Here is a 25,063-nt window from a genome sequence, read left to right as displayed (position 1 = left end):
AAGAACAGAACAAAATTTAAAGATTCCCCATGTCAAATAGTCTGATATCAAATAGTGGGGATGAGTTAAGAAGCAAATAAGCGAGGGAAAAAGCCTGGCCTGAACCTATACCAATAGAACACCCCTTATTTTCTCCTTCACCTTTCAATTCCTCCCACTACATCCAAGAAGTGAATTCGTGTGGCAACCCAGCTCTCGTCGCGGCTGCTTCTCCACAGCGCCTCGATTCCCTGTTAAACTCCAGCCTCGAAAAAACAGTCACCTCGACAATGGAGTCACCGAAATGTGGCAGATGGCTGGTCAAACGCCGCCAAGTCGCGTTCCGTTATTTTTTCACGGAGCAAATAGCGATTCCGCCGCTGTTGCACGCGCGACCGGCGTTGTGACAACAACGGTCGAAAGCTCGGCCGTGCGCGATGTATCGGCAGGTGTTCGCCGATCGATAGGCGGAAATCCAGCCGACGGCCGGAACAAAACGCGTCACAGTTATTCTTTTTGTTTCGCGGGTCCTGTGTATCGCCGATCGACGCAACGATAACGAAGCGACCGCGCTTTTGGGAGAGAACGAGCTCCCTTTCTCCCTGCACCCGCCGTTTCCCCAAATTATTTCCCGAAAGCCTCTGGCGGCTGGTGGAAAACGTGTCCCTGTAGGTCTGTAAGGAAGACTGGGAAAAAGTACTTACTCGTTTCCGGAATTCTCGTATCGTGAGCGACTAGAAGCTGGGCCGCGAGCGAGGCCCTGTGTCCGGAAGTACTCTCAGCCACGCACTCGTATCTGCCGCTGTCCTCAGGCTTCGCGGACGATATCACCACTTTCGATCTCCGCCTACGAACAGATAACCTAGTGTCAGTTCACCTCCACGCGCGGGATGGTTTCGATTAAAGGGCCATTCAGGAGGATTAGTCCCGTTCATTATCGTTTCAGCGAGTGTGGGGATCTCGAGGCGGTTCCGTGTACCCTCGCCCACTCCAGGGAGAAGATTTCGCAAAGTTCGGGCAAACAGGAAGTTTTGCCGCGCTCCCGGGGATCTGAGTGCCCTACCCTCGTAAGCTCCCTCGCGGGTTTAGAGCCGCCTGAAATTTCTGGACTTCCATCCGGGGAAACTCGTTTTTCCGTATGAAGAAGCCGAAACTTCTGCCCGAAGCTCTCGAACTCGCTCCCGAGACGGCAGGAAATTTAATAACTTTTCGAACGCTGCGGATTACTCGCCGAACAGCAGTGTAACGCAAATATCGGCGACGATCGATGCGTGCCGCGGAATTCCCTCAGCCTTTCGCTGGTTCCACCCTTGTTCATCTCCTAGAACATAGCTGTCTGACTTGCGGCCCGTGGGCCGCACACAGCTCCTTCGCCGACCTGCCTGCACTGTTGAACCACCCCAACCATGTCTATTTGACTTACACTTTACAACAGAGCGGGGATAGGGAAGTGGCAGTGCTCTCTGTTGAATTAGAGAGAGCTGTATATACTGTACAGAGCTGAGAAAATTGCATATAGAAAAAATATGGATCGATATGGTTACAGTAAATAGAATCTACTCTTTCAGATTTAGCAGATTAGCCAAATTAATCATACCTACTAACGGAATCGATGTATCTCCTATGTGGATACGAAGTATTGCTACTGTGTTAAAATGTATCTTGGTTGCAATCTTATCAGCTCTCCACAGTATATAGCTTTTTCTCCTACGCTAATAAACTGCTAGCTAGGGGGAGTTTAACAGTATTGGCGGGGAAGAAGTTCGACAGCACTGCCCTACAATTTCGAGGATCCAGCGGGGGTTGGATCGGGTCTGGAGGATTCGGGTGGTGTTGGAGTAGAAGCAGAGGGTAGAAATGGGAGAAAGATGGCCCATGCAAATAGCGGAAAACTCTGCTTAAATTCTCTCGGAGCGTTGGCATAACGAAGGGGACGCGAGTCACCTCTGCCAACAGCAGGAGTCCCGCCTCAGATATTGTTGTACGTCAACAAGTAGTTACGCTGCTTGTTTGCCGAACAATAGAGGGGATTTGAAAGCTGGGATGGAAGGGGAGCAGAGCGTCGCGATTAAAAGGTAAAACTTTTAACCATCCCCTGAACGGGCGATCTCAACACAAAGAGAGGGCAAGAAAGAAGGCTCGTCTATATTCACCTCGATCGAGCAAGCTCTCGTCGAATAGTAGAAAGCTGTTAACCCCGTTATCGGGGTGCTCGTCAGTCGATGTCAGCGGTGGACGTCGATAGCGAGTAAACACTGTCGTCAAAGACTCCCCTGGAACGAAAGCTCGCTCGAAGAGAGCAATTTAACCGAAGGGCTCTACAGTGTTTCACGTAGCAGTTCGCGAGCGATTGCTTTCCTTTCGAACGGCCGATTAACAGTTGCGAGACGGGTCCTTCCAGCATGGCATCCGAATTTAGGGTCGATTCCACGCACAAGGGACCTCGGGAAGAGGCACTTGTCGCTCAGAGGAGGCGACTCGGAGCCAAGTCGAGCGCCGCTTCCGATCGCGGGGCGAAACGTGAGTTCCTCGGGGCGGCTCCTTAAATTGGAAGCGATTCAGTCGACTGCGCGATGGCTTGCTGTCTCTCTCTCTCCATTTGTCAGGAGAGTTCCCGATGGCCCCGTATTACCCCGCAATCCAGCGGGTCCACGTATCCAGCAGAAGGTTAACGGACCGAGAAGAAGAGAAGCTTGATCGTAAATCCGCGGCCGGATACAATTTCCAGAGTGAATGTTCGACTTCTGCTGGGGCGCCTGGAGTTTCACTTCCTTGGGAAGGGCTCGACCCTCCCTCTTTTACGATCATTATTATTGTTATTAGTTAGTTATAGGGGCATAGATCCTTTAGTATAGGTTCATTCAAAACAATATACGTTACTTCAGGGGAACGATATCGTAAGTGGAATGATGTCAGCCATGGTCAGACATCCTTGAAAGGCATTCGAGACCGTCTGAAGTACCTAAATTATGTTTAAAGATGTGCTTAGAATAGAAGAAGTTACTTGTCTCATGGTGAGGGTTTGCATTCCAAATGAATTTTATTAAAACAATTATATCGACCATAAAGAGTTCAATGGGTTTCTTCTTTAAGAAGAAGAGGGTGCCTTAGAGAATATTATTATTCCTCATTTAGAAAGGGGAAAATAGTCTTCTCTGTGCACTAATGAAAGTGATAATTTGACCAAAAGTAATTTTAAGCCATAGTAGAATGTTCCGCGGCAGCTCAGAGAAGATAGAGATTATTCGGCTTTAATTTCGGTACAATACCTGTAAATGTCCAAAACCGCTTGGAGTTGAACATAGGTGTAATCCACGGCAGATCGTGGATCGTTCCCAATCGGTTTTCAAGCTTCCCTCGATTTTGAAGCGGAGAAACGTATCGGCGATCAACGAAACCCGCGAATCGAATCGAACGCAATTTCCGTGTGTGTAGCGCCGTGAATGGAATAATCCCTTAATTGCTGCAAAATCGATGTTTTCCCTGGCGTACGATCGACTATTAATCACGGCCGCGTTGTCTTCTCCCTGTTAAGTGAGACTCGCATCCGCGGCTCGCCATTCAAGACCCCTGACGGTGAAATTCTGTTATCGCTGGATGCGGCCGTTCCCTCGCGGAAGGAAATTTCGTTTCAACTCTCGACCAAGGTTTCACAGCGGGAACTTTTAATTCGCCCGCTCGGGGCGGATCGAAACGGAGAGTGAATTGAGAGATCGTTCCTCGTAATGGCAGAGAAGATAAGTACCCGTTCGGCTGGCAGCTGAAACGGGGCGAAGAGTTGAAAGTAATGAAAGCGAAGAGGAGCCGGAGAAGAAAATTTGCGCGGCCTGGGATTAAGTCCAACTTTTTCCCTTTACAGCCGACCTTTATGCGTCTTTTATACGGTCTTAGACCCGACTTTCCTTCGAGTTCGTGTTTACGCGGGGCCACGGACGAAGAGGTGCGTATGGGGTGAAAAGCCACAGTACCCTGATCGTCTGTTGTGTGAGAACACTTTACTTGCTCTCTGGATTCAATACTCGTCTCGAATCATCGCCTGTCGGATTGAAACGTTTCGAAGGAACATTTTCCTTGGCCAAGAGCTACCCCGAAAATGCGACTTTCATCGCGAGCAGGTGTCACTCTCCTTCGACCGCCGAAAGTATTCCTCTGAGGGAGTAAGGGGGCAGAGAAAATATTTGCACGAGCCAGAATCGAGGTTCAAGGCGACCCTTGTTCATCCCCTTTAAACCATCTCGCATGCACGCGTACGGAGATACCGAGGACGAGAGCAGAGAGAGGTCGTAGTGACAGGGAGGGAGAAAAAAGAGGGAGCACGAGAGGGGTGGTCGGCGGAGAGGGGCAGCGCGATGGATCCGGCAGAGAAGGATTTCTAATTTGGTGCCGCGGCAAAAATCGACACTCCGTCTAGACTACCGCCACTCTTCGCTTAGTAGGCGCGTATATATGCCACAGAGAGGGAAGAAGCTCCAGGGGAAGGAAGGGCGCGGAGGGAGAAGCAGGGCTGGAAGCACGGGCCGATGGAGAGAGATAAACCGAGATTTCTATTTATGTATTCCACCTCGTTCATGCTTCGTCTTTCGCGCTCTCCTTTCATCTCGTTACGTTTTTGCGGCTCGCCCCGCCGCCCCGCTGCCGAGTTACCCCTCGCGGAACCCTTTGACTCGGCCCAAAGGGAATCGATCCCCGAGGATTTTCTAACGACCAGGCAAATCGCCAGCCTCCACGTTCCTCGCGGCCTGTCTGCGGGAAGACCCGAAACTTTTCGCCACGAGACTATCTCGACGCCTCGAGCTCTACGTGCTGGCTATCGTGCTTGCGCGTTTACGCTTCCCCTTTTCAGCACGAGATTTCGTTCCTGTTCGACGCTCTCTTCCCCTTTCAACCGCCGCCGAGGGATCAGACTTTTTCCGCGATAGATAGGCTACAGACGCCCCACGTCGCCAAGTTTTTTGATCACCGAGATGATATCCGAGCGGTTTACCGTCGAGGTAATATCCTTCAGGGGAAAACGTCTGAAACAGACGATCGGGGAGCACGAACATGCTTCTTCGCTGCGCCGCGTACCGAAAACATTAACATCGCAGGATCGCGGAAATTAAAGGGGGGTTGGAGCTTCCGGCGAAAGCTACCCGGATGGTTCGAACAGGAAGTTGGGGCAACTCTGAAAGGCGCTCGCTGGATTTCGATTATGGCCACTCGAATATATTCTGAGCGATGCTACTGGCGGTGAGATTAGGCGGTAACTGGGAAGTTTAGTCCGCCTTAGCTTTAAGACTGGATTTTACGGTGATTTTAAGCGAGTCCCTCATCTCCCTGACGCTCTAAGATCAGCACGATCTTGGGACCTCTCGTAAGTTTCTGTTAACATTTCAGTGAAGCTAGCTATCGTGATTTACGATCCTCCGCGGGAGTGTCCCTTATTCGATTATCTAGGTTATCTAGGAGTTTCTTTCGTTATCGACGATTAGAGGGGATTAACGTTGTTACTCTGCTTCTTTCTCTACACCGATATCGATAACCCCAAGCGACCTTGATAAAACGTTTTCATTTTTATTCCCCGTCGTATCAGTTCGCGAGCGCCGCGCTGCTCAAACCGAGCAGATCTGTGCCGCTTCTCTCGTCATATTTTCTCGTTCACCGCGTAACAAGCGAGACCCAATTCACGTCGGACGCTCCATAAATCTCGCAGAACGCAATAACGTTCTCGCGTCGCGCGACGTTCGCGAAATCACCGTTCAAGCCACGTATCACCCTACTTTCCAGGCAAATAGCCCGCGGAGGGGAGACGCGAGTGTCAGCCCGTCGATTCGTTGCGTAGTCGCGGGTCACGAGCCGAGGCGAAAGTTCGGCTGATCGAGGACGAGAAAGAGTTTCTTAGCCTCGCCACTCTGCAAGACGGGCCCGATCGACGGGCAGGGAGAATGGATCCCTAATGGCGAACGTCGCGACGCGAATGGCGAGCCAGTCGACTATCAGTCTTGTAATGGAAACGGCATGTCGTGACGGGGTTGAAAAAGAGATACACGTCGAAACGGAGAAAGAAGAAAGCCGCGGTTTTCTTTGACCCCCCTTTGCCCCCTCTGTTTTTCTTCCATCCTGTAGAAGTAGTTAATGGTTTTCTTTGGGCTGGCTGCCTTGCCACGTTAATGCTTTTGCCTGAATGGACTCGCTTCTGTATTTCCTACTCTGCTTTCCTTTCCCCCTGTCGAGCCCCCCTGCATCCCTCAAATTTTTCGATCGTATTGAAACGCATTCACTTAGAGACTCGATAGATTTTTCATTCTCTTCTTCTCATAATGATTCGTATGAATTATTACACGTGTAATTTCTGACCTCATGTTTCAGCTCTCCATTGTACTAAGGGGGATTTCTAAATACACAGCGATAGACTTCATGTCAGGGATACTAAGTATGCCTCTTCTTTATTGTCTGACTCAAGAAGGGACAATTCCCCTTTGGCCTCGACTTGACATGGAACAGCTTCCGCGGCAAAGCGAGATCTGATGAAAGCTATCAAGTTTGAGATTCTCCAGCCAGATAGCTTGAAGTCTCGTGGAAAATTGATAAGCAGAAAAAGTGGCAGATAATTCGTGGAGACATGAGACAATTGAGAAACCGGGGAGAGTGAGATGAGATTGCAAATGGAGCGAAAAAGCTGCTGAGTTCGAGCCGAGGTTAAAAATCGCAGGCATCGGGGAACGTCTGACTTATCGTTGACGCAAATTCCCTTAGCTGCTGTGGCCGCGCGAACGAGGCAATTTCGGACGAGGCTCGTCAGACGACGCGGTATCGAATTACGTCGGTGTCGTCTGGAAGTCACCGCCGGCTCGTGGCTGATTTAACGAATCAGTTACGTTAGCGAGATACGAATAACGATGGCCAGACAACGCGACGCTTCTCGGTAGTCCCCGTTGAGACCGCGAGAGCGCACTTTCTAATTTTAGTCGGGACAGCTCAGTGCCGTAGCGTTCCGTTCACCCGAGCGAGTTTTCGCGCTTCGGTCATCGTGCATTTTCTTCCTGATGCCCTGCCCGAAATCTCTCCTCCAGCAGCTCGAACCTCCAATCGAAGCGCCACGATCCTCTCAGAACATGGAACAAAGTAATTCCATATTCGAATCTCTTCCTTAACTCGCGTCGTTAATCGTAACCCTTATCCAAAAGGGAGCGTCGGCGCGAAACGAGCTGCGGGAGTGTTAACTACGTCGTAATTCCAACGAGTTTCGCTGATCAACGAACATCCACTAGATTCCCGAGCAGAAGGAAAACTCCGAGGTTGTGCGTCCCAGAGGACTGTTCCTGAGAAATAGTCTGGATCTCGTCCCGAAGGGATTCCAACTCTTGTCGTGGCAGCTCGTTAAGCCACACGGATTTCCCTGGCCTTCGCGATGAATTCCGCGCCCCTGGTGGCCTCGGATTTCGACAAGTTCTGCTCTCTCTGAACTGCAATCCGCTCCTTTGAGTCTTTCGCAAATACAACGCAAATCGAGATATAATTCTGCTATCGGCTCCTCTGTATCCTTTGATGCACAAAACACCTTTCATTTCTTCCGCGCGAATGTTAAGCCACTCTTCAGAAGTATCCAGTTCCCGTGGAAACCTTAGAGAATTCTGATTTTTCGAGGAATCCTCCCGTGACGAGTGGTCTCTCGGTCAAAGGAACCACGGCGCGCTGAAAAACAGCTCGAATTTATAGCGTCCGTCGTTTTTCCGAGCGACCACTCGGCTGAAAGCGAGAGAGTCTGCGCTGGATGGACCCGTCGTGGTATCAGAAGAGAGAGCTTCCGTTCGAGCACAGGTAGTCAAAAGCTCACCCGTTCGTACGCTTGCTCGGTTATAAATACCGTGACCCATCAATGGCACTGCCACCATTCAGAGTCGCAACACGAACGAAGAAGTGGGGTACGAAGTGGAGACGAACGATGAAGAGAGAGTGCCATCGAGAGTGCCTTAATGCGTCGACTATGTAAAAAAGTGGCACTCCACTGGGGGAGGCTGGGAGTCGTACAACCCCTTTCTTTTGTTATTCTTTTATATGGGTCCACGTCGAGCCTTTCGACCTGGGATCGTTCCTCTTGACTCTTCCAAGGAGATTTCGGTCTCCTATATAAAGTGTGCTTAATCTATAGAGCAGCTACGTGAGCAATGGTCGGAGATAAGAGCCCCGAGACGATCCCCGATACCAAAAATACTGTTCCATCGCCGACGCGATAAATTACGAATGGCAGACGAACAGAGCGTGTCGTTTTTTGTGAAACAGTTTAGTCTACTGTCTCCGCCTCTGATTTATTCGTCGCAATAAACAAACGTAGAAATAAAGCGCTGGGAGTCGACGTCTTGTTTCAATCTCCTCCCCCTCGCCACTCAATATCCGTATTCTTTCAATAACAACGTCGTCTCTGTTACATTAGCTTCCAGCGTCTCCGCTTTAATCTCCAATTCCGTTTGCAAGCGACGTTGGAAACGCAATCGCGCGTTCTCCGCGGCAATAACGTCCGATCCTTTGAAGACAGCCTGCTCCGCGGAAAGAACGGTGCACTTGGGTCAATGTTTCGTCCGCTATTTGCGTTTTGTCCTTTTCTCCTGCGCCATATATTTTTCAGCCGCCCTTTGAGCCAGCGCTGGCTTCCTGGCGTCGGTCAAAACCTTGCGATATTGCGTCACTGCCCTTTGCCCTTTGCGACTCGGTCAACCGAGAAATAAACTGCCATATAATTCCACCTGTTCCGATATTAATCGTTCGTCCTCTTCTTAACCCACATCCATCTCCCAGCTGATCGACGTAGTCATAGTAATGGACATCGAATCGATGCCACGTGACGCACACCTTAATGCCGAGCTCCCTGCAGGGCTGAGCCGAGCTTAGCTCTTGGGTCAAATTATTGACGACTCGTGTCCAGAGAGTGAAGGGAGAGCCATTGGATATATAACAGGGTTGAATTAGAGCAACGCGAGTACTGGTCCAGCTAATAAATAATTCATCTGCGACGAGACGTCGAGAGGAATCGTATCTGCAAAGGGGAAGTTCGTGGGGGAAAGAGGGCAAAGGAGGGTTCGACCGCGGGACAAAGGTCTCGAAAGTTGCAGTCGCTTGGGGTGGCCTAGGAGAAAAGGCGTCGAAGAATCTGGCATAGTTCTTAGCGCGAGGATGAAGTGGGCAGCGTTGAAGTCCTCTGGAGGGCTTTCGACCGCTCCCGTCCGCCTGCCCGCGCGCCTAATCTCGCCTAACCATCGAGTCTTTTCCAGAGGCCCTGCAAGAGTCTGCTCGTATCTGACGCGCGTCTATATATCGCGGTTACGCCCTGATTCGTCAAGAGCCACCTTGCCATTCGCGTCTTCGCTTTGCTGCTTCGTCTCTCTCGTCCCACTTCCGTCTTGTCCAGCTCGCCTCTTCAGAGACCTACCCTTCGCGACCACTTCCGCTTTCTTTCCCCCAGCCCCGGCGAGAGAGGCTGCCAACGACGCACGACTGCTCCCCTTTCATCGCGAAATTTAGTTTCGCGATCTTTTGCCCCGATTTTCCTCTTGTTCGCCGCCGCGGAGATTGTTCTTTGTTCGTGCCCCCTTGTCTCAAGTTCCAGACTCGACCTAGGGGGTGGCCGCGTCGATAAGAGGACGGAAAAGAGCGCGTAAGCAGCGCGTATCATCTCTGCGACATTAATTTTATCGAAATTTCGCCGCAACTTTCCGCGCCCCTCGCGATAGGGATATTATGTTACAAAGCAGTTTTTGGACTCGGTTCCAACTTCAAACTTCCCACAGCGTACTCGATTCCCCTGTAGACAAAGGAAGCCTTAGCGCCTACCCTTCGACGATCTCCTCTGCTCTTTCGCAAAGTTTGTTTTTCAAACGACAGAGGAAGGTCTTCGTTCCCCTTTTACCCTTTTGGAGCATCGGTAATCTCAGAATTTATCGCCTGCTCAAATATAATAAATCAACGTTTTTGCTCTTACTGAACGACACGAAATATCCTCGATACATTCGACGTTCATCCTCGATTCGCCAGGATATTTCTGGAGAGATCAGTAACTAGAGTACAGAGGATACTCCTCGAACCGATTTAAATCTAAGCAGAGTCTTGGCACGCTGAGCCACGTTCCCTCTCGCTTCTCTTCGTGGATGGGGATTCGTTCTTCTTCTACTTTGTGCCTTCCTCCCCGTCGTCGGCCAACGCGGCCAGATGAGTCACCAGCGAGGACGGAAACGGTGGACCTTGTCGTGAATCTAAATAAATACGGACACGCGCGCGAAATACGAGGTGGCGGGGGTTAGGGGTTGTAGGGGGTGCGGCCAGCGTACCGAGGCATCGGTTAGAAATGCGTGAGTAAGAACCTTAGGCCGCGGTACATTTATACCGCCCTGCCGCTTCTACTTTCTGTCTGTCTACCAACGACCCTTTCTACTTAGACGCCACTCTTCTCGCGGAACAGGTTTGGGCAAAAATTGGATAACTTTGACTGACGATAACTCCGCGGAAAATCATCGTAGGTTCACGATTTTTTTATTGAATTGAAGCCTGAAGTCTCTAGTTTAAGGCACTATGTCTTGATTTTCAGATTAATGTACTTCAACGATTGTAGCTCTTTAAACTTGAGGGCATGTTTGTCACATTGAAAAGTACAAAGTTTGACTAGATGCAGGGACTTGGTAAAATTTTTTGCGGGAATACCGTTTAGAGAGCCATAAAGATTGGACCTTTCCCTTTAATTTAAAAAAAAGAGCAGGTCTGTACGATTTTTTTTCGCAAAGTTACAGCACATTGAAGTCAAGCTTGCATTTTTGTTATATGCTGCCATTGCTCCATCTGCTGCACAAATGCAAGGGTTTCTTTAAAGTACTGTAACTTTGCGAAAAAAAATCGTAGAGACCTGATCTTTTTTTTAAATTAAAGGGAAAGGTTCATACTTTATGCTTCTGTGAATGATATTACTGAAAAAAATTTTTGCAAGTCCGTGCATTTCGTCAAACTTAGCAGTTCTCGATGAGACAAAGATGTCTTCAGATTGAAAGAGTTACAGTGATGGGAGTGCATTCAACTTAAAATCTAGGAACAATATCTCAAACTAAAAGCTTCAGGCTTTAATGTAAAAAAAAAATCATGGTCCTACGATAATTTTTCGCGGAGTTATCGTAAATCAAAGTTAACCAATTTTCGCCTAAAATTTTTCTACACAATGTATTAGGTAGATTACAAAATTCCATCAAACTTTTTCTCTATTACAGAATACAAGTGGAAGCAAATTAGGTTGGGTAATAATAAACCGAGTTTCTTTGAAGTCACAGAATTTTCCGATGAAAGGTTGAGTAACAAAGTCTATCATAATCAAGGCCCACGTTCATCAACACTGCTTTCCCATGTCAAAATTGTTAAATTGTGACCTGGCGTGCTACACTCAGTCGACGTTCTCTAATTTAATTTACAATGTCTCCCGCCTGGCTCAGTTTCCTTGGGTGTGTACCAGGCCACACGATAAACCGTACGTGTTCTATGCACGCGAAAATAACGCACGTCGCCCCCGCCTCGATCAAGCAGCCAACTTTCACCAACAATGTCCGCGAACGATGATTAAATATCGGGGCGGAAAAATTCAATACCCGAACCGATATTGGCAGAATATTTTTGACCTACTGTACATCTCGCGTTGCACAAACATGATTCTGAATTCTTCGTTTAAACGCGGTTACGTCGTTCCCACGCTCCATTTACTCGTATAAAAAACAGCCGTGAGATATACATTATCGATTCCTCTAGGTGGTCGAGGCCGTCTCATAAACTTAATTGACCTCGTAAGGAGGTAGGCGCAGAGACACAGGGGTCGCGAGCACGCGAGACAAAATCGTGACATTCGTTTGCGCGCGGTCTTCTAATTAATTATTCATTTGTCAAGCGCGGTTCTCCTAACTCAGTCTATTTCCTGGTAATAAAATAAACTACTACAAAGCCTCTGTTAAGCTAAAAGTAGAAAGTTCGCCGGAAGGGCTTGGCTCGCGAGGAGGCGAACCTTCGCCCTCGCGAGCGCTTTGATGAGCCGCGCGCCCTCGCTTCGGACGCCCATCAGTTTTAATTAATTATTAATTTGCAGGGCACAAAGGCGCCAACCTTCTGTTCGAGGCTGCGACTCTCTAGACGCAGCCTGGAATTTCCTCTTTCGACCCACCCCTCGTCACGCCGCCGCTTGGTTACATCGCGAGCACTAACCCTCTGCGGGGTGGGCGACGCCGAAAATCCGTGGGAGTCCCATTATGAGTGCCACCATCTTGGGGAGCGTGCTAACGGTGAGAATTATTTTAATTAATCGTTACTTATCATATTTTCCTCTTGAGGGGAGCGAAAATTTTACTTTCGTCGCTTCTTGAGTTCAGCGATATAAACGTCGTTATTCCGTGAGATTGCAACGCTGTGTTCTCCGCGATTGGCCGATTCTTCGAGGCGAAATTTCGGAACTTTCCGTGCAAATGGAAGGCTCGATTAACAGCAGGAGAGCAGCGGGAGGCACGAGTTCGAAGGCTGCTGCTTTAAACGCGGAAAAGTGGGCAAAGTTTCCCGACGACCTTTCATAAATATTCCAAAGGTGCGAGGAGTTAATTGCATCGCTGCCAGGCATTATTCAACACACTTTATATTGTCTTTTCCGTCTATTAACGTCTATTCAGTTTCTTTAAACACGAGACGATCGCAGTAATTCGCAGACGTCGAAAGATTAGCTCCCCTGTAGTAGCCGCACTTCGACTTGAATAATTGATCCCATCGAAGGCTGCCGCAGTACGTTAGCCAGGGCGCTGCTGCGGATCAACCGTGGAAAATCGCCAGTTGATTTCGTGCTGGCCATCGTTCGGCTTTTACCCTCGTCGCGTTCGCAGTCCAACCTCGTTTTCCACGTGGAGGGTTTCGGCAGGGTAAACTGGCCGATATGCCACTGTCATTGGACAGCTTCCAAGCGGCGTTGCAATTGCAACAACTAGCGGATGTGGAGGCGCGGCAGGGCGAAGACCGCGGCCGGAAAGAACACCTTGCAGATCTCTCAGGTATCGGCCCCTTTCCAGCGTCTCGACCCATTCTTTTTTCCCCCTGAAGGAAGAGAGCGCCGACTTAATCGTGTTTGGCTCGCGTCCAGGACACGAGCGAAGTTACCAGAAGCTTCCCCGGTCACAGTTATCCCGAAACTACGTTTGTTTCATCCGGCGCAGGAGATGCAGCCAGTACATACGCGTCGCTCGTTTAGTCGTTAACCGCCTTTCTTCTTTTTTCCTTCGCCGATTCGCTCTCGACTCGGTGGCTACTATATTTTTTTTCCCTTTTTTTTATCCACCTCCCTCTCGATTTTCCACCCTCCAGCGCGACTGGTCCGCGCTTTTTCAGCCCCAGTAATCCCTTGGCGGTGACCGAACAGACGCTGGCCAAAAGCGCCGCCCTTAAAGTACCTACCCCCTTCCTCTCCCATGAGGAAAGAATTTTTTTAATGAATACCACCATTCGACCGCGAGTTCGCTGGGAGTCGGAATTTCGACCTCGATGAGAGAACTCTTCGGGGTAGCTGCTCACAAGGAATTCCTTAAATCAATGCTCCATTGGGTGGCAGACAGTTTTATGCGGCTTCAAAGCGAAACTTTACCCTCGACCTGTTGGAAGGTGGTCGAGGGTGGGATCCCATGATTGATTGATAGATGTTCTAGAGATCTTACTCGAGGGCTTTAAACGTTCTCTGTGTGTCGTGCAAGAACTTTGAACCAGGTGGTTACCTACATAAATGATACAGCTTTCCGATGCGCTCTACTTACAGTGCTATTGAGTTCACGCTAATCTGCTCCTACTTTCGCAAGTACTATTGTATTATACATACGCCATCGGTAGAACGTTTGAGATCACTTGTCAATTATTCTAAAGCTGTCTTCGAGGCGAACTACTATGGATTGGAAATTGTGATTCAAAGTAGAAGCTTTCATTCTCCCTAGTTTACGAACAGTGTTAGTGAGTAGAGAGATTATAATGGGTAAGAAAAATGAGAAAAATTATTTAGAAGTCTTATCCTACGTTCTATGACAACTACAATCTGAAGAAATAGAAATAGAATATTTTGAAAATAATACATATTATTTTTTAGATTTTTCACAACCCCACAGTATTATTTACGCCGAAAAATACAAGGGTGTCATTCCAGAGTTAAAACTAGTCGCGATGTGTATCCCGAAATTAGAGCCCGTGTATCATAAATCCCCCGAAACCCCTAACTTCCTCTTCCGCGTTGTGTCCTCCCACGATTTTATTGTTTTCTCTGTTTCGTCACCGCGTTAATCGCCGCATTCGACGGGCTCGTTTCTTCCGCGAGCAAAAGGTGTTCACCGAGATCCGCGACAACGTTTAATAGAAAGAGGATTTGACGCGCGTGCACAGACGGGTTGTAGCAGCACGAGTACGCAGGAAGTCGAGATTTGAGGGATAATAGACGGTGCGGGTCTGTCGTTTGTTCATCACGCTCGCGCTACATTCTGCGTCGAGTATTTTTACAGCACTCGTGCTCGGGGCTCGTTTAAAAGTTACCTGTCCACGGGAGAAAGCTTCTCTATGAAAGACGAGAGGAATGAAGGGCGAGGGGGAAGCCAGCGCGCTTTACTTGACGCATCCATGCGAAATTGACACAATACGCACTTTATTTCTTTTGTGCGTCGACTAAGGCGACGAGCTTCGCGAGGACTCTCTTTTGCGCGCAATACCCACGGTTATATACTCGCGAGGTGTCGCGATGGGGGCTGCTGGCTGTGTTGGATAAAACGACGACGCATTCGTCGGTGAATTAGAGCCTCTCTAGCGACGAGCACTTCAAACGATCCGAGAAAGCCCGCGAGCGTTTTAATTCGTACGACATCGATTCCGAGGGTCGACGGTTTATTCAAGGGACAGAGGTCCTCGACTCCTGCAGTCTTACTTTTCCTTAATCGAGGAATCCTAGAGCGGTAAATATCGCAAGAAGCTGCTGCCTGGAATTCGTTAGACGAAACTCTGCAAGACGGATACTGGTCGCGAGACAAAGCTGCTTCCAGACAAGCACGGCTGTTCTAATTGTGTTATAAGGCGAAATACGGGTACAGGTGGTCGCAAAAGCATCCGACCATAGCTATTCGCGGTAATTTCGATGTAACATACAGAAGAATTCCACATTAAATCCACTGTCAGTAAATATTAAAAAACTATTTTAATAAAATTGTGAAGCCTTCATTTTGTACGTACAGTGGCAGAACACAGGAAGTTTGAAATTAGTATTTGTATATTAAAGTAATATTTCCTTTCATTTTCGGGAAACATTTATGCTGGCATGTCTCTTCAATTTGCGATGGAACAAAATTCTGATCCTTTTTCATTTTGCTTACCATTTAAAGTTCCTTTTGTCCTCCACTGTCCATTATGGCGTAAATAACCAATAAACAGACGAAATTTCGTTTATCATTAAATTGTGGTATACTTTTGTGAGCACCCGCAAGTCTGTAGATCGCAGCACATACTCATCAAGAGGGCTTTAATGGTAAGAACTGCGAGGAGAACGAACACGATAATACCGCAGGCGATGGGCGCCATTATCGCTGTCTCTACCGCTGATATTAATAACCGTAACCATGAATATTAATAACGGGAGGTGGCGATAATAATTACGGGACGTGCCAGGAGAAACAACAAACGGGAGTAGAGCCCCTGGCTCGTCGAAGCATCGGCTTACCAAGCGCAGTTTCGCTTTGACGAACTGCGCGCAGCGTCCAGATTGATGGACGCTCGTTGCGACGAATTTAAACCGATTCCTCGTCAATGGCGTTACAACGAGGCACCTGACTCTTTTATAATAGGCTAAGCGGCGGAATTTCGCACGGCTCAGAGACACAGAGGTTTCAAAAGTAATCGAGAATGTGCGGTTCAACGAGTCGCGTTGCTCGTTTGGGCACCCCCGATTCTTTCACCCCCTTTCGTCCTCGCGCGCATTTCATGCCGCTCCTCCTCTCCCTCCCCTCGATTAAAATCGGTTTCACGCAGAAAACGGTGGCCAGGGGTCGCGGGGAATATCAGTTTCACTGTGCGCCGTTGAAAAATGAACAGCGAAATCTGCGACGGCGAATAAGCTCGGAGCTTTTGAAACGCGACTAGCCGGGGACGCTGAATGGACCCAGGTTTACGATACGATTTCGACTGCTTTGATATTTTCGCGAATACGGGCTTTGCACGCCCCGAAACGATATTAGTTTATAGTTCGGAGGGGAGGAATTTTTTTCCTGTTTCGGGGCAGGAACAAACGCTGGACCCACGCGTTTCGGTATAGAACGCGGTATAGACAGTTTCGACAGCGATTTCGAGGCACGAGTGAAATAGGAAGGGTTCGATTATGCCAGGTCCGACAAAAACTGTGGAGCGTCCGTCAACCGTGAAAACGGTCAACGTTTCGCAGGCTTCCTCGGCGTCGCAGTATTTCAATGAAAATCCCCGAGCAGCGGGCCGAGGATCCGAAGAGTAAGCGGCGCCGTCCTCGCACGGCCGAATAACTCTGTCCATCCCTCCCAGACCTGTCTAGCCAGTCTCGGCTAAATTATATACGGCCCTCGTATTCGTACGCGTTTCTGGGATCATGCACCGTGAAGCTGAGATACCCGTTGAAAGGGCAGCTCGAAGGGCTGACCTTTTGTGCCCGTTCAACTGTCGTTTCGCGGACCGTCTGTGCCAGCGATTTCCTTTGCTTTCGAAATAAAAGCGACTGGGAGCACGACTTTACACGAGGAGCTGTGAGATCGAGGGGGCACGGGACTGAAACGTTTATCGCGCTGGAGAGTCGATCGAGGGCTTGGAAAACCTACTGTTATTTTCGTCTTGCGCATCGCGATATTCCTGAGCCGCTTGGCTTTCGATGCACGGCTACGCGAGGGAAATCCTATTTTGCGTAAATCTGCATTCGAGCTGGCGGGCTGCTGATCCCGCCTGCTAAACTCCGCGGCCGGAAAGTATATTTATCGGGAAAAATGCGGGATAGTTTGCAAGCGTATGCAAATGCTCGCGAGCATCTCGTGTTTTTATCGACAGCTTGGAAGGGACGCGCGGAGAGCTTCGGGGATGAGCGATGCGACTCGAAAGCGAAGCTGCTCGATGCCAGCCACTGGGATAGCTTTTATTTATTTATTTCTCTAGCAACGGGATAACCCATTAGTTTGTATTAGACAGTATAATGTGCGGTCTTTATAACAAGTTACGAGTTTGGTTTCGGCATGCAACAGTAGAAACACCAAACAGATCAATAGTTTCACGATTTCCGCGCGTTTTCGAGGGTCCAACCGCGACTGTGAGAAGTGTTTGCAACGAATCGCGGCGGGCATAAAGATTCCAGAGGATAATAGTCCCCCAGTGAACTTTAAATTGGTCGGTGAAAATCCTCTGCACTTGGACGCCTTGTTCGTCGTCGCTTGAAATTTCGTTGGGAGAAATCGTGGAACATTCTTTTTATCGTTCTTCGAACCGAATTTATCTCCTCTTGCAAAACACTACAGAACTTTTATGACTGACACAGGATAATATAATCTAGACGTGATTAATAATTAAACTGCACCCTGCTGTTGCTGTCACCGAAAATAAAGTAGATAGACGTGTCTGACCAGAGATGGGGCAATCCACTTGCGAGAGTTCACTTACCGAGGAAGGCTCATCGAGTAGAAACAGTTCATGCTTGATCAGCCGCGGCCGAATCCCCTTTGGGACGTTTCCCTTGAAATCCTATCGCCTCTTTTGTGGCTTTTCTGTTCGATACAAGTAGAATGGGAGTGTGTGCCCATCTCAGAGTGCTGTTTTAAATATCTTCTTCGAAATTCGACTCCCGGTTCCTTTCGATACATTATACGCTATAGCAGCGATCCTGAGCTGCAACGATCTATCCTCGTGTTTCCATTTTCTTGTTTATCGGATAGTAAGCGTTTGTGCACCGACGTTCCATTTGTTTGCGCATAAATATTGATGGCGTGCGCCTCGCGCACGGCAGTACGTTTGTGTTGGCTGTGAATAGCATCAAAGCCGCAGTTTAGGTAGAAGGATTTGTTGTCAGAGATGAGGATGAGCATCGGAGGTATGAAACGCTGGAGGCAATGGAGGACTCTGTACTTTGTTCGCTAGATAGACTATAGACAGCTAGGACCACTGACCTCACTTAACTCGCGATTTTATTTTTAGTAGACGCTGATTGACACTGCGATCGTAGAAGGCTCGCAGGCGGTCCTCCGACAGAAGAATAATCGATAGGCCACGAAATGAATTAGCAGGTGGAAGAGTGCCGCGTCGTCGTTCGCCCATTATTCATGCGGATGTAAATGAATCCGCGCGAATTGGAACGTAAAACAGTCCTCGGCGCTCGCGTGTCGCAGAGGTTTGTGGGCGATGTTTGAACACTCTGTTACCAAGATAACTACGAACTGCCCCGCTCGAAAGGCTCGATGTCAACCGTGGCGTAATTACGCCTTTGATATCTATTGTCCGCTAACGAGTCCCTCCGCGGCGAGCGGACGTCAGGAATCGCGCAGGGTGCTCTCCTTGCGCGAGACTAATTACTCGGATTCGCCGTGTTCCGTGGCTGTCAGACGGAAGGCAGCGGGGTCTTTCTAATTTCGGATTCAATCAGCGCGTGGAAAAAGCCTTCCACGTTGTGGGGGAGGTTCGTCGGGGCGCGGCTTCCGCTGATTTATTAATTTTCATTAAGCCGCGAGTTTACAGGGCAAAGGTGAGTCAGCGTCGACCGAGGGGGGAGGCCCCGCTTTATTCACTCGCGTTCGGTCCCCGAGCGGATCTGGTTCCCGCTCGTTAACCTATTAACATTTTATTGCTGGCAATCTTTCCTGACTGCACGTACGAGGCTCTCTGTAACGAGCAATGAACGCTGGTCGACGCTGGGTTAAGATCTTCCGGGGTGGTTCTGTTTTGGAGTTAAGGGCACGCTGAATGGTCGTCTGGGAGATTTGTGAGCGCAAAACGGGAGAAACGCGAGCACGCGTTCGCACGCCCCCAACGAAACGCGCCGCTGTTACAACGACGATTTACTCGTGGCCACAATCCTCGACTGCCTCCCCTTTCGCGAAATAAATTATGCTCGGAGAGGTAAATCTTTCGGTCCCTGCTTCAACTCTAGCTAGTTGATAGCGATTTCGCTTATGCTGTGGGGGACCTCGAACACTTGGAGGGTTCTCCACTCCAGAGGTATCCTGTAGACTCCTATAAACGCATTTATAGGCTGGACGATACGACTCCCCAAGAATTTCAGCTCGACCGACTCGATAATTCGAGACGAACCGTAAAACCACCGCCACGATCCCACTCGCGGTCTAATCTCGTTTAAGAACGGTCTTTATGGGTAACTTGTCGGGGTTTGCAATGACCGCGCCGTCGTTCAAACCCTCTTAACACCGTAATCAAATTTTTGATCATCTCCAATGATGGGAGGAGCCATTGATGGCGTGATTCGCTCAGACGCATCGATTCTTCAACTATCTGATGCCCACTATGAATACCAAAGGATCCCCGACTTCTTTCGCCTATTGCGATATTCCATTAATTTCTCGTATCGACGAGACGCAACGCCGAACGTCCGATCGTGGGGTTCAAAGGAACCAGTTGCTCGACGTAGACGTAATGCGTTTTGCAAGCCTGCAATCACGTAATAGCTCGCGTCCTGTATCGGTCAGGTGCTCTGGGGATCGATAAAAATTCGATAGTATTTTACTTATCGCCTTTGAGAATCTAATGTCTTCGTACGAGATACACCCTAGTCTAAAAATATAACACTTACTATCTTCAATGAACTTTCATTTTACAATGTAAATCGTCAATGATCAGAAATATTGAGGGGTGATTCCATAAGTTAAACTAGGACGAGATTTTGCTGTGTCTGACTCGGAAGTTATTCTACTGATTTCTCTATATCTGGCTTGAAACTTATTCTGCTGATTCTGCTGTGTCTGACTCGGGACTTATCCTCCTAGTTTTAGTATGTCTGACATGGGATATATTCCACTGATTTTACTATATCTCACTTGACCTATTCTACTGATTTCTCTGTGTCTGGCTGAAGCCTCTACTTATCTCTCCGTGTCTAACTTGGAACTTATTCTACAGATGTTACTGTGTCTGACTCAAGACTTATCCTACTGGTTTTATTATGTCTGACTTGAGACATTCTACAGATTTCGCTGCGTTTCAGCAGACCAGTGCTCTCTGACAGTAGAATAAGTCCTAAGTCAGACACATTTCACACAAATTTAAGGCGCTTAAAGTGCAATTTGTTACTGATTTTAGAACTCTTTCGAAATCCATACGATGTGATCGAGCAAGTGTCCCAATATTCTTAGCTAGAAATGTATCTGAAATCGCGTTTCCTGCTGATTAAACGAAACGCATGACCGTGGATTCGCGGGAGCGAGCCAAAGAACGAGCCACAAGTCGTCGATTAAACCTCGCCGCGGTGAAATTAATCCCAGTGACTAGTGACCGTCGATATGACGAACGGCCGTGTCGGAAGCCTGGCCGATATCCGGCCACGAAATTAATATTAACAATTAATCAAGCTAGAGTGCGCGTGGCGCGGCGAAGACGAATCGCGCGCTCTTCGTTGAAGTTTGATCAATGCAGGCGCTTGTGGTTGGCAATTATTCCGAAATTATCACGTTCGTGCGTCGCCGTTACGTACAACCGTGTTCCGAGCGTTTATTATCCGGCCGGCAGTAGTTATCTCGCTAATTTGTCATCCGTAAGCACAGGCGGGGTAAGCCGCCTGACAAAAGTGCACCGCGCTGTAAGAGTCCTTATCGAGGGTGGTTCCGCGACGTTCTTTGCGCCCCTCGCCCGTAAATTAACGGGTAAATGTTATAATTGCGAGGAGCTGCACGCCTCTGTTGAACCGCCCAGAAAAGACGTTCGTCCAATGAATTTTAATTTCACCCATCTCTTGTTTCTCACCCCCGCGTTCCACTGCCGCCTCATAACGGCGATTCATTACGGGGGCAGCCAGTAAGAAGAATTCCTATCGGGGCTTAATATCTTTAGAAATAACAGTGCGAAGTACTTTCGCCTCTCTATTGATTTTCGATTCTCGAACCATCGGCGATGTTTGATTGGCACTGAACGCATTACCTAATGGCCGTTTGGCGTCTGATTTATCGGTACGAATTTCCTCGTTAGCCTGCGAAGCTACGTTCTCGCGGATGAAAGCTGGGATTGAGGCGAGTCGGGTTGAAGAGGGCGATAGAAAAGCACTTAAAAGTTTTTCTCACTTGGGAAAAATGAAAAATTGTGGGCAGGTTTAAAGAAGACTTTTAGACTTTGCGAGGAAGGGTTTCGAGGAGAATTGCTACTCCCACGCCTGCTTGATTATTACTTAATACGATTGCATTGGTGCTTTGCACCGAGCTTTGTCGATCGAACACTACAGCAAATTAACGCTGCTTTCAGCTGCCACGTTTTCCTCTAACCCTTTTCGCCGTCTCATTATCTGCCTGATCTCCTTCAAAGACACAGGACAAGGGAAAAGCTGGGGGCATTTCATTATCGAAACGTTGAAGCTTTTCAGTGGTCGAAGGGACTCGAATGGTCGTGAAGTTCAGAGAGCTACGCGTTGCAGATAGGACACGCTCTTCTCACGATTACGCGAACACGGAATACTACCGACGATTTTATGTTCACGAAGGATCAAAGGACAGCACGACACACGGAACTTTACGACGAGGCTCATTCGGCATGTTTCGAGCTGAACGACCGTGTGTCGCCTGCACAGTGGACAGTAATTGGAAATTACGACGGAGCACGCACTGCACGTTCGCGGTGTCGCGAGCTTTTTCTTTTATTATCCCACGAACGTGTCTCGAGTCACTCGGAGAAGAGGAACACCCCACGCAACAGATTACGTAAAATATAAAAAATCGCTCAAACTCTCGTGGAATTTCCATCGAACCCGCAGCATCCGCTGACAAAAAGCCAATCCCTTTGGCAAACTCTACGAGCCTTCAATTCTGCTCGAGAGTCCTCAAAAGATCTCTTCGAGAGACAAACATGGAAAGAATCTTGTGTGAGCGTTATTAAGGCGGAAAATACGGGAAATGGAGAGGAGGCGGGAAAAGTCAGAAACTGGAGACGTCAGGGAGAAAAAGAAGCCGCAGAGTTTCCATTACGATATGCTCGTGACGAGCACGCACACGAGCACGCACACGAGCACGCACACGAGCACGCGTGCCACACGAATACATCATCTTTAAAGAGTGGTAGGAGGCGAGAGTCTTGCCAACAGTTGAGTCATCAGCGGAGAGGGCTGGCTCCTTCGCTATAATCGTTCCTCCGTGGATAGTAAATCCGACCGAAAGGCCGTCTGAAATTATTACAGCTCCCAGGGCCGTGCCTCTGGCCCAGGGAACCACTGTGCACCGAGAGATTTACAAACTGCCAATCGCCTTAACGCGCTCGACACGTGCTCGCGACGCGAAACGCCCGCTGGCTGCCATCACCCTTTCGTCGATCCACTCGTGGCTAAAGAAAACAGATCCAAGTGGAATTCGCTGCACTTCTCTGAGAACTTTCGAGCCAGTTTCAATCTTTTCCAGCCGCGAATTCTAGTTATCGCGTAGCGGCAATAAGAGAATCGCGAGGTCGTAACAATAGCGACTATGTCGTTAGGATCGATTGCTCGACGGCACGCGACAGCAGGCTAAAAATCAATGTAACGCGAGTATTATTCTTGGCAACGATATTAGGAGGTCCGCTGCATCAGGGGAGAGGATGACGGACGAGGGAGGAAGGAAGCGAAAGTTCAACGAAATCGGTGCCAAATACGAAGCTGCGTTAACTGGCAATTAATGCGTACTTGTGAATGCTTCTCTTCGATCCTCTCCGAACACCGAATTAACAAATCAATCGAAAGGTTCTCTCGTTATACGCTTTTCACGCAACGACGCCCGTAATCCCCGCGTTTCGTGAGGCCAAAAATTGTAGGCTTCGAGGTTCGAGTTCCCAGTGGTCATTACGAGCAGCGGTGGCACTCTGAGCCTACGTTGCCTCTAAATGAATAGTCCGAGCCTCTCGACAAGTCATTACTCGAACTTTTCCGCGGACACACGCGAAACCGCTGGCACATTACTATGCTGTTCTTCCGAGTCCCCTACTGCTCAATTTTTTAACCATAGCTTCTACCCTCCGTTTGTGAATACTAATCACCGACGAGATTAGCAGTCCTCCGAGTCGTGTCGCGTTTCCTCGAGAGAAATGATAGTGGTCTGTGATAAACGAGGAATGGAAAGGAGGGACGCTGATTTCCGAAAATTTTCGAGTCGTTATGGACGTCACTCACCGTTTGTGTTGAATCCTGAGGCCTCTGCGTGGCTGTAGTGGTATCCCATCTTTCAGCCAGTGCACCCTTGGGGGTGGGGAACCCCTCGTCCGGCATACTAGCTTCACTCTTTCGCGTAACCTCGCTATCGAGTCCCTGAGCTCGGACAACGTGACCTCCCTCACTGAAATCAAACATCGTATGGATTAAAATCTCGCTTGAAGCTTTATAAACTTGAACAATGTGTTAAACTACAGATGGCAGGAGATATCGGATATCCCGTGAACAATTAAAGAGAGAATTGCCAGCACTGTGACTTCTTTCGCGGGGAATTCTGACGCGCGTTGAATTTCAGCGCGACTGAATCTGCGCTGTCGAAAGAGAATTCTTAAGGTATCCACTTTCGAACTTTCCCTGCAACTACGTGTCCCGAAGTTTCGTGGGAACTTCCGAACGAAATCGTAGCGGAGTTTTAATAAACTTTTGGAGAGCCGTACTTCTCTCGGAGAGGAACAACTCTATGAAGCAATACGTGTCTTAACCGAAACGATCTGCGTTAGAAAAAAGTTGCATCGTTTGGATGTCTGCCTATTCTTGGTAATAATTTCTTCGGAGATTCTAGGGTATAGGAGTCTAGCTCGTAAAGTTAGGCGATCGTTTAAGAGCTTCTACGGGCTCAAAGGGAACGAGGAGCAGGGGTGCAATCTTGCTTCTACCAGAGTTTCCAGAGTGGTGGGGTGGAATGAAAAATACTTGAAGTACTATAAGTCTCTTTGAGGAATCGAATCCGAGGAGACGACTCCTTTCGGCAATGGATGCGTTTATCTACCTATTTTCTCAAAGGATCTGTTCGGTTAAGAGCAGTGTCCTCGAGTGACTGGAACTTTGAAGGTTGAAATAATAGAACGTTTGAATACTTGTAAAAATACCTGAAGAAGATATTTCTCGAAGCTTCTTTAAAGCTATGAAAATTTCATTTTACTTCCTTGAAATTAGCATTCATTAAATATCACAGAAATAGGAGACTGCAGCGTACTTGATTCTGCATATCTCCTTATTTCTCATAATACGTTTCTATTATAGATCTGTTACTTTCATCGAGACCTTCTCGTGACGAGATCAAATGACTGAATAATAAAAAAGTCGTAGCCGAGGCAGAAAGAGTCCTTCCGGTCGCAAAGAAATCCTTTACGCGATCCTGGCATTATTTCCACGGGAAATATTAGACTTCTCGGTCCCGGGGCCAAGGCAGATATTCAATAAGCGCTGTTCCATTATGTCCGCGGCGGACGTCAGAGAATAATAATAACGAGGTGACACCACTAGCTGGAGCTTCTTTGGCGGTCTCTGCAATTTTGTGTCGACCCCTCTCGTTACGTTCTCGATTCTCTTCCTTTCTACTCGAGTTCAACAATCGAGTGGATGCCTCGCCTGGGATTTTCCGGTATGACTCTTATTGATCTACACCTCTCGCGAGCGAGCTCGTTATTAGCTTCTTGCTCCACTGTATATGCAGCGGACCAAATAAAATGGATACACTCTTCGCCGCTGCGACGCACCTTTATGATTCTCTCGGTCAACTGCCATTGAGTGTTTCTCTTTCAATGCAATTCCAGCTATTTCTGTCTATATGCTACTAGCTACATATTCCCTTGGCTTTAAAGCGAAACTATATAACTCACATTTATGAAAAATTAGAGTTTGTCTCAATTGAAGTGCTCCAAGTATAATTAAAGGACTAAAAACTTTGCAATATTAGCAACAAAA

At 48.4% G+C, this 25,063-nt stretch overlaps 1 protein-coding gene across 6 annotated transcripts in view; it reads right to left on the bottom strand.

The window, feature by feature from the left end:
* The window catches only part of Vn (membrane-bound neuregulin protein vein), a 176,824-nt gene that overhangs the window by 52,459 nt on the left and 99,302 nt on the right, over positions 1-25,063 (bottom strand). For 4 of the 6 annotated variants that reach the window (XM_076390424.1, XM_076390426.1, XM_076390423.1 and 1 more), the window contains exons 2-3: positions 23,318-23,480; positions 684-826 (exon numbers count right to left, since the gene is read on the bottom strand). In XM_076390424.1, the coding sequence (XP_076246539.1) occupies positions 684-826; positions 23,318-23,480 (306 nt within the window). The remainder of the gene's footprint in view (positions 1-683; positions 827-23,317; positions 23,481-25,063) is intronic. The other 2 variants (XR_013003097.1, XM_076390427.1) reach the window with 1 other exon arrangement.

Source organism: Calliopsis andreniformis, unplaced genomic scaffold (genome assembly GCF_051401765.1).
Source record: "Calliopsis andreniformis isolate RMS-2024a unplaced genomic scaffold, iyCalAndr_principal scaffold0022, whole genome shotgun sequence".
Taxonomy (NCBI): domain Eukaryota; kingdom Metazoa; phylum Arthropoda; class Insecta; order Hymenoptera; family Andrenidae; genus Calliopsis; species Calliopsis andreniformis.
This window is presented reverse-complemented; position numbering and strand designations above follow the sequence as displayed.